At 51.2% G+C, this 16,751-nt stretch overlaps 1 protein-coding gene across 1 annotated transcript in view; it reads right to left on the bottom strand.

Moving 5' to 3' along the window:
• Positions 1–16,751, bottom strand: part of Klc1 (kinesin light chain 1) — a 45,623-nt gene that overhangs the window by 4,246 nt on the left and 24,626 nt on the right. The window contains exons 10-14 of the mRNA XM_051196662.1: positions 15,703–15,752; positions 15,240–15,307; positions 12,588–12,696; positions 10,607–10,768; positions 5,064–5,194 (exon numbers count right to left, since the gene is read on the bottom strand). Of these exons, the coding sequence (XP_051052619.1) occupies positions 5,064–5,194; positions 10,607–10,768; positions 12,588–12,696; positions 15,240–15,307; positions 15,703–15,752 (520 nt within the window). The remainder of the gene's footprint in view (positions 1–5,063; positions 5,195–10,606; positions 10,769–12,587; positions 12,697–15,239; positions 15,308–15,702; positions 15,753–16,751) is intronic.

Raw genomic sequence — 16,751 nt, 5'->3', positions numbered from 1 at the left:
TGGCACCACTGTACTCAGACCACCCTGGAAACCCCACATTTTCTAAGAACCGTGCAGACCAGTGCTAGGCTGAGTAGAAACGTGCCTGCTGCCCAAAACTGCACCCTGCTGCCCTGACTGAGGGTCACAGCCCACAGTTCCCGGCCCCGTATCCTCTGGACGTCAGGTTAGTCTCACACACTGACCTGAACCGTTACTGTCAAACACCTGTGAGAAAGCACCTTTGTGCTCAGCATACAGGGCTGCAAGGACAGGGGCCTCTAGGCCACCACCAAAGCTGAGCCAGCGGCAGCAGATGATCTACAGAGCCCTGAGAGAGGCTGTTCCTCTGTACAGCTTCTCCATCTCTTCCCTCCACACCCCCAGACAGACCATGGCCAGCCCTGATCAGAAAGGAAGTATTTTAACCATCTGGTCTAGATGTCATGACAGTGAGTGGCAGAAGCCACACACAGCAGCTGATCTACGCATGCCTAGGCCACCAGCTGCAATCTAGCTTGCCACCCTGGCCACAGTGCTGCTGGCTCTGGTCATTAGCAGCTCCCAGGCATGGGTGCAGGTTGAGCGACAGGGTTCTGGGGCATGGCTGCCAGGCAGTTTTTATGCAACCGCCTCCAGGCGTTGGTGGATGTCCCCATGGAGAAAGAAAGCCCACCCCTGGGCAGCCTAGAGGGACTGCCAGGGCTCCAAGGCTGTCAGGGTGCCAGTCCTCTCCGGGATCCTATCTAGTTCAGCCCCGGCCCTCAGTGGGCTAGGTCAGTGTGGCTGGCACTCAGTGCTCTCAAGTCTGCTAGACAATTATTTCGTTCCTGTGTGAAAAAGCAAATGGAAAAATTATATGTAACCAATACTCATAAGGAGGTCACCCTCAAACAATGTTATTATGCAGATAAAACGCTGATCGTGTGGGTTTACTGGTGTAGCTCAGCGCTCGGTGCAGCTCTACAGTGTTTAATGAGCAAAAGGCCTCTACGTGTGCATCCCAGCACCAGATACGAACCGTTAGCTCCCTTGCCAGGCATGCCTAGCGCACACCGCCCTCTGCCTTAGTGTCCTTCATCCTCTGCTTGGAGCTAGGGTGACAGCTAACCCTTCATTAGTTGAATTTGGGCCACTGAGAGAGCTGTGGACTCAGGTGAGATGACCAGGAGTCTGTCACCTTGAACTACGCTCTATGTGCCAGCATAGACATGTCCTTCACAGCAAGTCACAGCTGCTCCAGCTCAGGGGTATGCTCAGAGCACCCAAGCCATGGGGCAGATTCCAGGGTTGCTAAGGTAATGGCGACACCCAGTGGCCAATCCAGATGTCTAACAGAAAGGCAAAGCGGAAATGCTACTCTGGCTGCAGAGGGAGACCAAGCTCTCCCCTGGGGCATGTGTGTGAGGCTGCACAGGGCTATGATAGTAAGCATCTCAGTGACAGACAGCAATTATACACTTTTCAATCACACAAGGAGACTGACCCAGCTTTGCCAGTACTTCCAGTACTTAGCGCTAATATTCTTAAAGATGACTGCATCAGTCAAATGGCATTCTGAGGGCGTTCGGTGACATGCAGTGAGACGCTATGTTAAAGCCCGTCGCAGCAGAGCATGTGCAGGACTAACTAGGGCACAGCAGAGCAGGCTGCTTACTGGGAAACAATCTTCTGTGGCTTTGCCAACTGCACTAACACCCAGACATTTCCTTTGGCTGGGCGGTGGTGGTACACACCTCTAAACCCAGCACTTGGAAAGCAGAGGCAAGCAGAACTCTTCGAGTTCAAAGCCAGCCTGGTCTACAAACAGAGTTCCAGAGAGGCCAGGGTCTCAAAAAACAAAAAAAAAAAAAAAAAGAAAAAGAAAAAAAGAAAAGAAAAGAGCACCCAAAAATCTGACACACGCTGGGCGGTGGTGGCGCACGCCTTTAATCCCAGCACTCAGGAGTGATAGGTGTCATTCTGTAACTGCTTCTCTTATTGGTTAATGAATAAGCACTGTTGGCCGATAGGAAGGTGAAATAGGCAGGTCTGAGAGATGAGGATTCTGGGAGATGTAGTAGAGAGAAGTCAAGATGGAGGACGTGAGAGAAAAGATCTGGACCCTCTCTCCAGTAAGGTAAGACCATGTGTAAACACTTAAATCGATAGAAATGAGTTAATATTTAAGACAGAGCTAGTCCAAAAAGACACTAGTAACCAACAGTTTCATAATTAATACAGTGTCTCTGTGTGTTATTTTGGGGCTGACATGGATTTGGTGCCCAGGGGAAATCCTCCCATTTCTCTGCATGTTTTGCAGCATTAATTCTTTTTAATGCAGCAATTGCCGCTACCTTCTGAAGCTGGCCAGCCAGAGCAGGAACTCTGCTGACTGAGGTGAGCCTGGGGATCTCGGAAGGCCCATCACCCCAGGCAAACTTTAGGCTCACTGTGAGGGCCATATGCATAAGCACAGTCTATGGTTTTGGCAAATTAATAGGTAAAGCAGTTAAACTATTAGTAAAACAAACTGTGAAGTCATTATTTCTCTACTAAGAGGCCAGGTGTGTGACACACACCATTAATGGCAGCACTCAGAGAGGCGGAGGAGGAGGCGGAGGCAGAGGCAGGCAGATCTCTGGAATTTGAGGCCAGCCTGGTCTACAGAGTGAGTTCCAGGCTAGCCAGAGCTACACAGAGAAGCCCTGTCTCAAAAAACAAAGCAAGCAAAGCAAACCAAACCCGGAAGCTGGGCACAGCATGCACACTGACGGTCCACCAAGGGTTCTGTGAGCGGGATCTGCGGTCCCGAGAATGGACGACACACACCTCCAGCAGCACAGACGCCACCAACAGCGGCCGAGGGGCCGGCACTGAGGCCCGGGTTCACAGTTCCTCCACATATGTGGGTGAGGGCCTCTGGGGCACAGGCGCTGTGCAGAAATTCTGCAAACAGCCAGCTCTCTTCCAATCTACTGCACCAAAAGCTTCAGAACAAAACTAAGGGGAAGCGCTTTCACACAGGCGCATCTAGCGCTGCTGCCTTCCGAACAGGCTCTTCTCTGCGGGAGACTGCTAGAGACAGACCGCAAGACAAACCACAGTTGATTTTTGGTTTTTGTGGGGGTTTTGAGACAGGGTTTTTCTGAATAGCCCTGGCTGTCCTAGAACCTGCTCTGCAGTGAAACAGGATCTCATTTTGTGGCTCTGGCTGTCCCGGAACTCACTCTGTAGACCAGGCTGGCCTTGAACTCCAGAGCTCTCCCTGCCTTGGCCTCCTGCCCAGCCCTCTGCTCTTAGTAAAGGCTAACTGCTCTGAAAAAAGCCACTCCAGCTTGCTTCTCAATTTCCTTTCTGTTCTTAAGATAAAGGAAGCAAAGTGGGCCCTGTGCGCCCTGTCTCTGACCCACGACACTGGAAACTACTAGGGTCTGAGTGTTCCAGCGCAGCCGGGACTAAAGGCCTAGATGCACGTCTCAGTTTTACATGTTGTATGGCATATAACCCAAGTCACTGAGAAACAGAATGTGGACTTATACCTGACACATGTAAACCACCCCACTCCATCAGGGACGGCCACACAGGGCTGCTAGCTGTCAGCACAGTAAGCCATGGGAGGACAGGGAGAAGAGGAAAATTCCAAGGACTCTCTCTTGAGCAGGGCATCCCAGAGCTGGCTTTTGCACACTGAGAGTCAGTCTCCCCGAGGAACAGAACCACCACTCAGATGGTGGGCGCAGGGCAGGTTTGGGGGTGCAAGCCTGCAATCCCAGCTACTCAAGCGGCTGACACAGGAGGGTCACAAATTCAAGACTTGCCTGAGCTACAGAGTCCCTGCCTCAAAATTAAGTTAAAAGGCTGGCAGGTCTGTTAGGTCTCAAGGTGTCCATGTATCTAAAAAGGAGCTCAAGCTGGACTACAGAAGGATTTCTGGCCATTCGATAAAAGCCAGCATCCCTCAGGAACTTGAGAAATAGGTTCCCATCTGCCAAACAGAGTCATTTCCCTGATCTGGCTGAAGGGACACAGGACTACCTGGGTTTCCTATGATCATATCAGAGCTCATGCTCATCCCCAGACCCCTTCTCTCCAGTACCACAAGTACCTGATACACATTTCAAAGCCAGCACGAGTCTCCTGGCCCTTTCCTCCCCACAGCCACTCATCCTTCTTACAATATACACGACCTGTCCGCCACTGGAAACCGCCAACCCCCCCCCCCACTGGAAACCTCTGGAACACCCCCCCACTACCACTATCTCTACTTTTCTCTCCTCTCCTGACCCCCTAGCCCTGGCCATGTGCAGTCTGCTCTCTTTTCTCTCTGCTCTAGATCCTTCCAATGTCTCTGGGTATTTTCTCTCTCATTCACAGTAAAACCCTCCCCTAGGAATGCAGCAGAGAAGTCAGCATGCCTTTGCATGAATGTGGGGGATCCGACTCAGGTCCTCAGGCTTGAGCAGCAAGCACTTTATACACCTAGCCATTTTCCCAGACTGGTTTCCTTTTCAAAGTGTGTGTGTGTGCATGCGCGCGCGCGTGTGTGTGTGTGTGTGTGTGTGTGTGTGTGTATGGTGTGTGTGTTTATGTATGTATGTGTGTGTGCGCGCGCGTGCGTGTGTTTGTGTGTGTGTGTATGGTGTGTGTGTTTATGTATGTATGTGTGTGTGCGTGCGTGTGTGTTTGTGTGTGTACATATAACTTGTAGAAGTCCGTGCTCTCCTACCATGTGGGTCTTGAGGGTTGACAGGCCTGGTGGAAAGCCCCTTTAACCTCTAATCCATTTCATGGCCCCACTTTTACTTTCTGAGAGTCTCACTGTACCCTATACTGGCCTCTTGAATGCCGAGATGGCAGGTGTGAACCACCACGCCTGGCTCACCTGTCACCAAGGATGCTTTCTCTGAACAGAACTGAGGCACTCCACCAGCTCCCTCTGAGCCTTATCAGCCAGCTTTCCAGCTGCTTCAACCTGCCCTGGAAAGTAGTAGGCACAACACCCAACCCTCCGGACCAACTCTGAGCCAGCCCCAGGGAGGCAGCTCTGCGGCCATCATGCAGTACCGCACGCTGGCAGAAGGGGGCGCTGAGGAGATAGTTACCCAGGGTTCCTCGGCTCACTGTCCCGTGTACTTCCTCCCTTCAGCTTCCTAACCAGCTTCTCGCTGCTGCGTCTAATGGAAGCCCGGAGTTTGCTAAAGGAGCCACTGCGCTTTAAAGATCCAGTGCCATCCTGAAAAACACGCGAACAAGTGTGAAGTCCTGGGTGTCCCCTCTTGCCCCACACTCAGCCCAATAACCCCAGCTGCTGCCAGGCACTGGCTGGCAAGTGAGTCCTGCTGAAGCCACCAGACTGCTGTGTGCATGAACATGTTACAAACAACCCATGATGAGGGACCCTTTGAAAGGGAAGGATCCCAGCAGAAGCAGCCACATTCCCAAGGAGAGCCCACTGCTGTCTGAGGACAAAGGATAGCACAGGGTCAAGAGAGCTAAGGCCTCTTCCAGGACTGCCAGCCAAGTGTAACTCATGTTGCCCGAGCGTGTGTGCGCTGGGCAGGAAAGTGGCCAGGACGCCAGACCTCACGGAGACAGGGTCCTCCCAGGAGACTCACGCAGGCAGGGATTAGATGTCATCAGCAAACTTAAGTGTCAACTCTAAATGCAGCTGCAAGTTTGTAAATAAAAGTGCTCATTTTTAGGCCAATGCAGTCCTGAGACACCTGTAGGGCGTCCCCATAACCAACCAGACACTACAGAGACACCTGGCAGAGGCTGGACAGGAAGCAGAGTGGGAACCCTGCGCACGGCAGCGTTTAGTTTATCTAGAACGGCCCCTCGGAGATTGTCAGGACCCGCTGCCGCGCAGTGCTGCCCCAGAAGACTGAGAAATGCACAGAGCACACAGACGCAAGACACAGGTCAGTTGGAGTGAGTTTATTAGAAGTTAGAAAGACACAGATACACACATCACAGAGCACTTAAAGATTAGTAGAGAAAAGCAGAAATGCCAAAATTCCACACCAAGACTACACAGCAAATGTACTTCAGTGTGTCCTGGGGAGCCCTGTGCAAGGACGCTGGCCGGGTGTGTAAGGGCGCCAGGGACGTGCAGCACATGCCTCACTCTACAGCTCAGTGACTGCACGGGTCACTATCATGCCACTGTAATAAACCTGCGTGACACTAACACCTGTCATCAGGGTGAACAGCTACTCTCTCTTAACTGTTAAACTTGAGTGTTACACAGTAAATGGGTTCATTAACACAGTTGATATTTCTAAGTACATATCTGGCAAAGCTACATGTATCCAGAAATCAAGACCCCAAAGGGACAGCAGCACCGAAAGGAATGGCCAGTCCCAGAGGTGCAGCTGACAAGCTCCTAGGGACTGCTAGACAGCGGGCGGCACAGGAGGGGCCGGAGGAGGCGCTGCCCGTCATGCAGGGGCAGTGCAGGAGGCACCGGACGGGCGGCGGCTAGGCCTGTCAGACAGAAAGAGAAGGAGGTGAGCCTGGAGGAGCACAGCGCCCAGGGCCCGCCCCGCAGGACTGCTCTACAGTATTTCTAGGTCACAGATCTATGCTCGGCGGCCGGGCACTCCCTGCTCTACCGGGCTGGCACAGCAGGCGCCGGGCCGGGGCATGTGAGGGTACTGAGGCCAGTTTTCCGGTAACTGTTGAACACAGACTAGCACTGTATTAGAAACCTCCTAATACTTACTATGGAGAGTTTCACAAGTTTAGACATGAGGGAGATTTGGAGGAGAGGGACAGGAAAGGCCAAATGTGGAAGACGCCATTTAAACTTCTGTCTTGCTGCTTTCTCTGAACCATCATGGACTCCCCGCAGCCTGATGTCTGTCAGTCTCTTAGAAACACTAACACCCTAGACTTTAAGGCCCAGACTTCAAACGTGGGCAGCGCATTTGAAACATGCAGATGAAGATCCAAATAAAACGTCTGCACGGGCAGCAACGCCTCCTGGGTCTGCCAGACTCTGAGAAGGCGCACTGGCAGCTGGGCCTGGCCACCCGCTCGCTCAGACTCACCATGGGACGCTGAGCACCTCATTTAACCAGCCCGAGCTTCATTTTTCTCATCTTTAAATGGAAAAATAAAACTTGTTACCAATGCCTCCCGAATGCCAGGGGACAGATCACATCAGTTCCCACTGTTTGCATGAGAATGATGCTGAATGTTACAAAGCTCCTCACACAGCAAGAGCCTCCTGCAATGGTCCCCATTGCAATGTTCGCCTCCCTCCCTGGGTTCAAATGGGTGACAGTGAATGACAGTGAACTCTTTACCAGCCTCCCCCCTTGTTCACGTCTGCTCCTCGAGCTCATTCTTTCCCATCCATGTATGACCTGAGCACCCAGGCGGGTGGATAATGGCCGTGCAAAACTCAAGCAGACAAACACCATGAGCAGGGCTGCGGCTAAGGGCATCGTGGCACGCTTGACTGCCTTACACAGCCACAGACGCTCCACTTTGTGGACCCTTTTTGAAATCACACTTACTGTGTATGTTCACTGACATGAGGAGTGCACATGTGGAGTGAAGGGGGCAGTGTGTCCACAATGTGGCCCTGGGGGTTAAACTCAGGTCACCTGAGTGGCAAGTGTCTTTGCCCACTGAGTGGATTTCAAGCTCTCTTGAAAAGTGGGCCCCTGAATCACAGACTATACTGATTCTAGTATTTTCTCTGTACAGCAGAATTGTAGGGCTGGCACTTTCATAACGTTTTTCAGTATATTCTAGTTGCCCTCACCATAAATTCATAAATAAAAATCTCCTCTGAACTAACAGTTGTCTCATTCCCTAATAAACTTAAGTATACTAAACACTTGTGAAAGTCAAGCCAAGCCTGGTGGCGCACACCTTTAATCCCAGCACTAGAGAGGCAGAGGCAGGTGGATCTCTGAGTTCGAGGCCAACCTGGTCTACAGAGTGAGTTCCAGGACAGCCAGGGCTACACAGAGAAACCCTGTCTCAGAAACAAACAAACCAACTACTTGTAGAAGTGAGGCACTGCATCTACAATTCCCACAGCCGGGAAACTAACACAGGAAGGGCACCAGTGTAACCACACCCTAAGTCACAGAGCCCTCCCCTTGCCTGTGGATGGCTTCATCCCTAGCGCACGTGCACGCTCACGCGCGCGCACGCACACTGACATGCACATGTGCACACAGAGACATACACATACACACTCTCACACTCACTCACTTGTAGAAACAGCACAAGAGCAATGTGAAGCACGGGGAGGTAGGCAAGAGGCTCCCCTGAGGAGCCCAGGAAAAAGGGCAGCAAAGATGGAGGCTGTCCTTGGGGGCTCGGGCCACAGAGAACTGAAGCATGTATTGCTGCGTGTGTGGACATCACAACTGTCAGCAGGGGGACTTTACACAAGACAGGCCAGTGTTGCTCCACGTCAGCTGGGACCCAGTGCCCAAGACTGACATGCTCTTCACCACAGATACAGCATCCCGTGGATAAAGGCTAAAATGAGGAAACACTTTTACCTAGAAAAGGGTGCATGGCCACGAAGTGTCCACTTCCTCAGAAATGTACCCTACTAAAGACGGCCTGCAATAGCAGTGTCTGCTAGAGTCACAACTCAGACCTCAGGAAGCCCGAGGGAGTCCCCTTCTCATGACGGGCCATCACCGTCACCGCCATGCACACTGAGGGGGAAGACCTGTACTCCCAGACAGGTCCCATGCAGTCAGAACCCTCCATGTCTTCCCGCCCTCGCTCTCCTCCGCTAGCTCACAGGCCATGGTTAGCACCTAGCAAGCCTTGTCAGTGACAAACGTTATCCTTTTTGAATGGTCCCTGTGATTCAGTCAATCAGCATCTCACTCCTGGGAACACACGCTGGCTGACGCTGTAGCCACCAGAGAACCAGTATTTTACAGAGCAGCCAGGCAGTGGCACCGCGCACGCCTTTAATCCCAGCACTCGGGAGGCAGAGGCAGAGGCAGGGGGATCTCTGAGACCAAGGCCAACCCGGTATATACAGTAAGTTTCAAGCCAGCCAAGGTTATATAAAACAAAAAACAACCGGTTATGGTGCAGAGTATGACACAGAGGGCTTGCCTAGCATATGAAAGGCCTTATATTCAATACCCAGTAGCATATAAATAAAAAAGTGAAAAGGCTAAGCATGCTGTGTACTGTAATCCCAGCACCCAGAAGGCTGAGGCAGGAGGATTCTATGTATTCAAGGACAACTTGAGCTGTATACTGAAATTCAAAATAAACAAGGCATGGACATAGTTCAGTGATGGCACATCTGTCTAACAAGGACCCTTCCCCAGGGAAGAGCGCCACTACTTCCTTCCCATGTCCTCCAGGCAGGTGTGGGACTCAGTTGTTGCCAATGTCACCGGCACCGGAAGCACATACATACAGACCTAGAAATACTGTCTCAAGAGAGAGCTCCCCCAGAACTTCACTCAAGAGTACTAAAATCTGTATGCAAGCGGCTGGCCACCAAGCAGGACAGGCTGTGTGGACCAAGCATGCAGGGACTGGAGAGTAACAGTGCAGGAACAGGACACAGGTCCCACAGGACAGGCATGGACAGGCATGGGCAGGCATGGGCAGGCATGGGCAGGCAGCCCCCGGCCTCTGCTGCAGGTTGGGATCACTGCCCAAAAAGGCCCAACAGTCAATGTGGATGCTGACTGGCTATCTTGGCACAGAAAAATCCAAAACAAGAAAGCTGCTACAGAGAGAGAGAGAGAATGTCACTCCTGAAATCTGGCTACTAACGTTTGCAGGTGATATATAATCAAGATGCTGGCTCCTCCCAAACTGCTACAACTAAGCAAACTCTAGAGTCAGTCAATCCAAGAAGGGGGGCAGCTCTAAGAGAGTGGGAAGCTACAATTTGACAAAACCACACGATGACAGCTAATCATACTACATACTACCACTGCAACTTCAGGATGTCAGGGATACCCTGGCGGGCTGAATCCACTCACACTCTCCTTGAAGAAGGTTCGAAGACACCAGCTACCATAAGAGTCTTCTCCCACATTACAGAGACCCACCGGAAGGCCGCACCCTTCCCACAGCCCCGGGTAGAAAGCAGTGGTCAGGATGTCCCAGGGAAGTCTAGAGGCACAGGGCCACACAACCCTGACACACCTGCTTGTCTCAGGGACCACGGAGGCAGAGTGGACAGGAGTCCCTAACGCTGCTGCTGACCTCTCTGGAAAACAGTTCCCATTGGACTGAGGGGAGAACATCTCCCCTCAAAGCTCTCTAACAGCCCCAGGGTGACCTCCTCAGTGGCGCGAGGAGCGCTGAGTTAGCAAGGAAATGGGCAGGTTAGGAAAGCTAGTTAGTGTCAGCCATACCCATCCCGAGGTTACGGAAACCAGAGTACGGGCTAGGTTTGCACAGGCAGCAAGCTCACATGCTCTACAGAAGGCCAGTCAGCGTCCACGGACTCCCGAGGGGAGCCACTGCAAGCCGCACAGCTTCAGCATTAGCGGAAGTTAGGAACTTACAGAAAGCTTCCCTGAGCTTAGTTTGCGAAAAGTAGAGGGTGTAGCGAGACACAACAGCCAGCGCGTGCTGCTGGGGGTGGCCGGCAGTCCCCAGCGCAGCCAGGTGAGTATGTACTTACCCCATTCCACTCTACGCTCATACTCACTTCCTCCCCTCCGTCAGGGCCACTCTCGTACTTGACCACGTCCGCGTTGAGGCTCTCCCGGCTCCTCCGCTTCTCCATGTTCTCAGGGTCATTTAGCACTTCAGCCACTCTCTGTTTGTGAACAGTGTCAAGACCCTGTGAGCCAGGCAGGGGAGAGCGGTTTGACCCGTTAGCACTCACGTCTCAGAAGACTCCTCAGACTCGGGACAGAGTTGTTTGTTGTTGTTTTTACTGGGGCACTGCCTGCCACAGAGCCATGTGGGAGAGGTCAAAGGACGGCACTGAGTCAGCAGGCTCTGTCATCCCAGCCTCATGTAAGTTTGTGGGACACAGAACTCAGGCTGCCAGGCTTACACAGCGAGCACCTTTACTCATTATCTCACTGACCCCAAAAATACCGGTCCTTACGTCCCCAGGGCAAACTTGGTGGTCCCTGGGGATGGGATTGGGCTCTCTATGGACAGGGGAAAGGTGTGAGTTACACGTCACCAAAGCTCAGGGACATCCACACAGGACTGCACACTGTACCCCACGTAGGCAAGCTGGTGGAATGGCACGAGGGTGCTTTCAGCACGTGGGGAGCGAGGAGGAGGAAGAGTTCGAGGCCAGCCTGGCTCGTATTTAAAACAAAACAGGTGCAGTAAGCAAAAACTGAACCCCAGGCAACGATGGCCACACTAGAGTGTCTGGACTAGAAATGCAGCTAAGCAGCCAGCGTCCACTGGGTCACCAAAGCCACACAGCCAGCCCCGAGGCACACCCGCAGTCCCCTCACTGGGCTGGGTGGGCAGGAGCAGAGGCTCAAGGCTGACCTCTGCTAGCGTTTGAGGCAGCAGAAGAAACCAAACAGTCCGTCTCAAATAAGAACAAATAACCCTGGCCTGTTCCCCATTTCTTCCTGTGATGAGTGACAGGACGCTCCTGTAACAGGACCTGCCTTCTATCCCTGGCTGCTCTCCCAGAGGACCCAGGTTCAATTCCCAGCATCCACATGGCAGCTCATAACTGTAATTTCAGTACCAGGGGATCTGACACCCTCACACCAATGCATGTAAAATAAAGTTAAATTAAAAAATAATACTATGAGAGGGTGATGAGGGGCATGCAATAATCAAAACACATGACACAAGCCCATGGAAAGGGTCTCTCTGTAGCCCGGGCTGTGCTGGGATTCACTAAATAGGACAAGGCTGGCCTCCAACTCACTGCCAGGTGCCGGGATTAAAGGTATGTGACACACCACGCCCAGCCAGGTGCCGGGATTAAGGTGTGTGACACACCACGACCAGCCAGGTGCCGGGATTAAGGTGTGTGACACACCACGACCAGCCAGGTGCCGGGATTAAAGGTGACAGCCGGGATTAAGGTGTGTGACAGCCGGGATTAAGGTGTGTGACAGCTGGGATTAAGGTGTGTGACAGCCGGGATTAAGGTGTGTGACAGCTGGGATTAAGGTGTGTGACAGCTGGGATTAAGGTGTGTGACACACCACGCCCAGCGCCCCATGTCCTTTTGTTGTTTCTGTCTTTTCTTTTGGGGTGTATTTTGTTTTGTTTTGTCTTTGAGACAGGGTCTCACTACGTAGCCCTCACTGGCCTGGAACTCATTATTTACACCAGGCTGTCCATAAACTCAGAGATCCCCCAGCTTCTGACACCAAAATCCTAGGATTGAAGGCTTATACTACCACACCCAGATTTTTTATTTAATTTTTTTTTATTTGTACATGTATATGTATGACCGGGCGGCAATAGGTAGGTGGGTAGGTGAGTAGGTGGACAGACAGACAGACAGGTCTTATTTTCCTGCAGTTTTTGGGGCTAAGTCCATAGTCCTATGCATGCATGTGACAAGTGTTACTCACAGAGCCTAAGCCAAAATCAAGCTTTAATAACAGCCACATAAAAGGCCATCAGATTCCCAGCACACTAGTCTGCAGAAATGTCAAGCATACCTGTTTACGTGACCGCATGGCAGCTTCTTCCAAAGTCTCTGCAGCTTCAAATTTCCCCTGCCGTCGGTAAAGTGCTCCAAGGTTTTTCAAAGTGGTTGTGACGGTAGGACTGCAAGAATACACAAAACACAGAAGCATTATGTGCAGTGCCCAGGACAGCCACTGTCAACAGCATGTCTGACATGCTGTGTGTTTTAGTGACAATGTGGTACCTCTCCAGGGATGCTCTGGTGCAGGACACTACGGATGATGAGTTAACATCCTAAAATATGTTCTGCACTCCAGCAGCCTGATGCTCAGTGAGGTTAGCCCCTACAGCTCTGTACAGAAACAGAAAAGCATTCTCCCAGAGCCTGGCTGTGCAGAATGCTGGCGTGGCCACAGAAGCATGTGGCTAGTCTACCCAGGGGTTAGAACATTCCCCTGCAGGCAAAACTTGGTCAGTGCTGGGCTTATCTCGAGCCTCACCCAAGCCACCTGACCTGACAACTATGGCAGACACTTTGTAAAAGAAGTAGGGGTTGAGAGACAGGACAGGAGTGTGGCCACATTAGACAGAGAAGTCTTGCTAAAAGATGGAAATAAGGGGCCAGGGACATGCTCAGTGGGTCAAGGCGGGTACTAGCATGAGGACCCAAGTTTGGGTCCCCAGTGCTTACATAGAGCCAAGCATGGGGTATATGCCTGTACCCACAGCGCTTGCATAGAGCCAAGCATGGGGGTTTATATCTATACACAGCGCTTACATAGAGCCAAGCATGGGGGTATATGCCTGTACGCAGCACTTGCATAGAGCCAAGCATGGGGTATATGCCTGTACACAGCGCTTGCATAGAGCCAAGCATGGGGTATATGCCTGTACCCACAGCACTGGAGGAGTGGAGACAGGGGGCACCACTCTGTGGCCAGCCAGTCTAGCCAAGATGACATGCTCCAGGTTCAGGGAGAGAGCCTGTCTCAAAAACTTACATAGAGTAATAAATAACATCTGAAAGTCAACGCTGCTCTGGCTCTGCACACACATATACAGGCAAGCGCACCCACACACACAGCTGCACACACACTCAGAAGTAGCCTGGTAAGATGGTATGCCTGTGAGGTCCTGGCACTCAGGAAGCCGAGACAGGAAGATCAAGAGCTTACAGCCAATGTGGGTTACACAGCAAGATCCCATCACAAGAAAAGACAAGGTCAGAAATAAGCTAGACTCGCTTTGGTACAAATCTGTGTTCTGAGAGGCACTGTCCTCGTGCTGATACAGAAATAGAGATGGCCCCCTGCATGTCCCTCAGACAGTGCACATGACAGAAGGGAACGTGAATTCCACCCATCGCAGTGAGTGCAAAGGGGACCCACAGGAAGAGTTTGGGACAAACCGGGTCCAACGAGTTTCCCTGACTAAGGGAGTGGGTTGCTAAGGGACGGCAGCTGCACAAGGGAATGTCAGCAGGTTTCTAGGCCAGCGGCAGGCATGGGCACGTGGAGAACAGTCCACACAGAAGTTGGCTAGGCGCTGGCTTCCAGGCCCACGTGTGCTAAAGGCTCCTCATTAGTGTCCCCTCTTCCTTCCGGTAAGTGTTGGTAGATTAAAAAAACATTGATGGCCAGCACCCACCTGCTGTAGTGAATGGTATGACAAAAATAGGTTTTTATGTTATTTTTACCTAATTTTTTAAGGCAGAGTGTCAACTTGCAGACCTGGCTAGCCTGAAACTCCCTAGACTAACCTCAAACTCATAAAAATCCTTCTGCATAGGGCTCTCATGTACTGGGATAGAGGTATGTGTCACCGTACCTAGTTGCATTTTTCACTTTATTTTACTAATTATTATTATTATTAGCATGTGTAATACATGTGTATAGACACACATGAGTGGTGGGAGGAGTCCTACATACATGTTTCTCTTATTGGTTGATGAATAAACACTGTGTGGCCAATGACACAGGAAGATAGGCGGGAAAAGGGGACAAGAATCTAGGGAGGGGAGGCAGAGGAACCAGAAAGAGACACAGCATGGAGGCCAGGAAGATAGAGTAAGTACACCAGCAGTTCTCTGGGAAGGGAGGCCAGGAAGATAGAACACACCAGCAGTTCTCTGGGAAGGGAGGCCAGGAAGATAGAACACACCAGCAGTTCTCTGGGACGATAAGGCCAAATAGAAATATATAGGTTCAGCAGGCGGTGGTGGCGCACGCCTTTGATCCCAGCACTCGGGAGGCAGAGGCAGGTGGATCTCTGTGAGTTCGAGGCCAATCTGGTCTACAGAGCTAGCTAGTTCCAGCACACCCTCCAAAGAAACAGAGAGAAACCCTGTCTCAAAAAACAAAAACCAAAAAGAAAAGAAATACATAGATTAGTAGTTATGGGTTAATAATTAAGACAGAGCTAGCTAATAAGAAGCCGTAGCCATTGGCCATTAGCCAACAGTTTATCATTAACATAGCATCTCGGGGTGCTTATTTGGGGCTGAGAAGGGCAAGAGGGTCAGAGGACAAGTCTGAGCTCGTGTCAGCTCCCAGGGTTAAACTCAGCTCATGACTTCCGTGGTGACACCTTTACCTGCTGAGCCGTCTCGCCAGCCCAACGCTCAGGCTTTTAACTACCATTTGGGGGAAATATCGGACAAGTTCGGCCTTGTCATGCAGGCTTACCTATCCACTTTGCAGGCTTTGTACCAGCCACCGTACTCTCCGAAAGTCGTCCCGTCCTTCTGTTTTCCCTAATTATAACAGAGAATTTGAATGAATGGAACCTGGCTGCAGCGCATCCAGCTCAGAGGCCCGCACGCAGCCAGCTCAGAGGCCCACACACATCCAACTCAGAGGCCCGCACACATCCAGCTCAGAGGCCCGCAGACATCCAGCTCAGAGGCCCGCACACATCCAACTCAGAGGCCCACACACATCCAGCTCAGAGGCCCGCAGACATCCAGCTCAGAGGCCCGCACACATCCAGCTCAGAGGCCCGCACACATCCAACTCAGAGGCCCACACACATCCAACTCAGAGGCCCACACACATCCAGCTCAGAGGCCCGCACACATCCAACTCAGAGGCCCGCACGCAGCCAGCTCAGAGGCCCGCACGCAGCCAACTCTGCAGGCAGCCACCTTACTTTGCTCTCCTCTCTCTCCTCGGCGTGCATCCAGATGGGCTTGTTTTCATCTACGGGGAAAACAGTACCATTTAAGTTGAAGAGTAAGGAAACTGGAGCCAGATATGATGGTGCACTCCTTCAACCCAGCACTCAGAGGCAGGGCAGGGAGAAAGCTGAGTTCCAGGCCAGCCTGGTCTACAAAGGACTTTCAGGACAGCCAAGGCTGTCAGTGACTACAAAGTTTTATCATGTTTTTTATAGATTTTTTCCCTTTTTTTTGTGTGTGTACACATGTATGATGTGTGTGTTTATACATATGTGTGTGTGTTTTGCATGTATGTGGTCATACATATGTGGGAGTGGGTGTGCACATGGGTATGAACATGCACATGGAGACTCCAGGTTGGAGTCCTATCACTTTCTGAATATAGCTTTTCTCTCTAGCCAGCTTGCTCTGGAGACTGTGTCCTGAGGCTGCCACACCCACCTGGCATCTCCCTGGGGCCTGGAGATCTGAACATGGCAAGCTCTTAAACCACTCATTCAATCCCCAGCCAAGTTTACCCTGGAGGAAAACCCTACCCAGGGTACCAGAGGGAGATGGCTGTAAATGTCTCGCACTGAGGATGTCAGATAAAGAATGCATCCTTACCAGACAGATATTAGACTCTGTAAAATATCCATACACATAAAAGTAAATATTTTTGTTTGTTTTTTCATGACAGGGCTTCTGTATATAGCCCTGGCTGTCCTAGAACTCACTCTGTAGACCAGGCTGGCCTTGAAATCACAGAGATCTGCCTGCTTCTGCCTCTCAAGTGTTGGGATTAAAGGTGTGCATCACCACCTACAAAAATTTAAAATAAATAAATAATAAGTGCTTACATGAAAGAAAACTACATATGTGCATGTATTAATTAATAGAAACTCCCTCTAGATCCATCCTGTAAACTTCCTGCACACTCACAATTGCCATCGGAATGTTTCGTGTGATACTTTGTAAAGGAAATATTTAACACAAAAATGTTTTTCATTGAGCTGTTTAAGGTGTATATGTGTATTTATGT

The sequence above is a fragment of the Phodopus roborovskii genome, unplaced genomic scaffold (genome assembly GCF_943737965.1).
Source record: "Phodopus roborovskii unplaced genomic scaffold, PHOROB, whole genome shotgun sequence".
Taxonomy (NCBI): Eukaryota; Metazoa; Chordata; class Mammalia; order Rodentia; family Cricetidae; genus Phodopus; species Phodopus roborovskii.
This window is presented reverse-complemented; position numbering and strand designations above follow the sequence as displayed.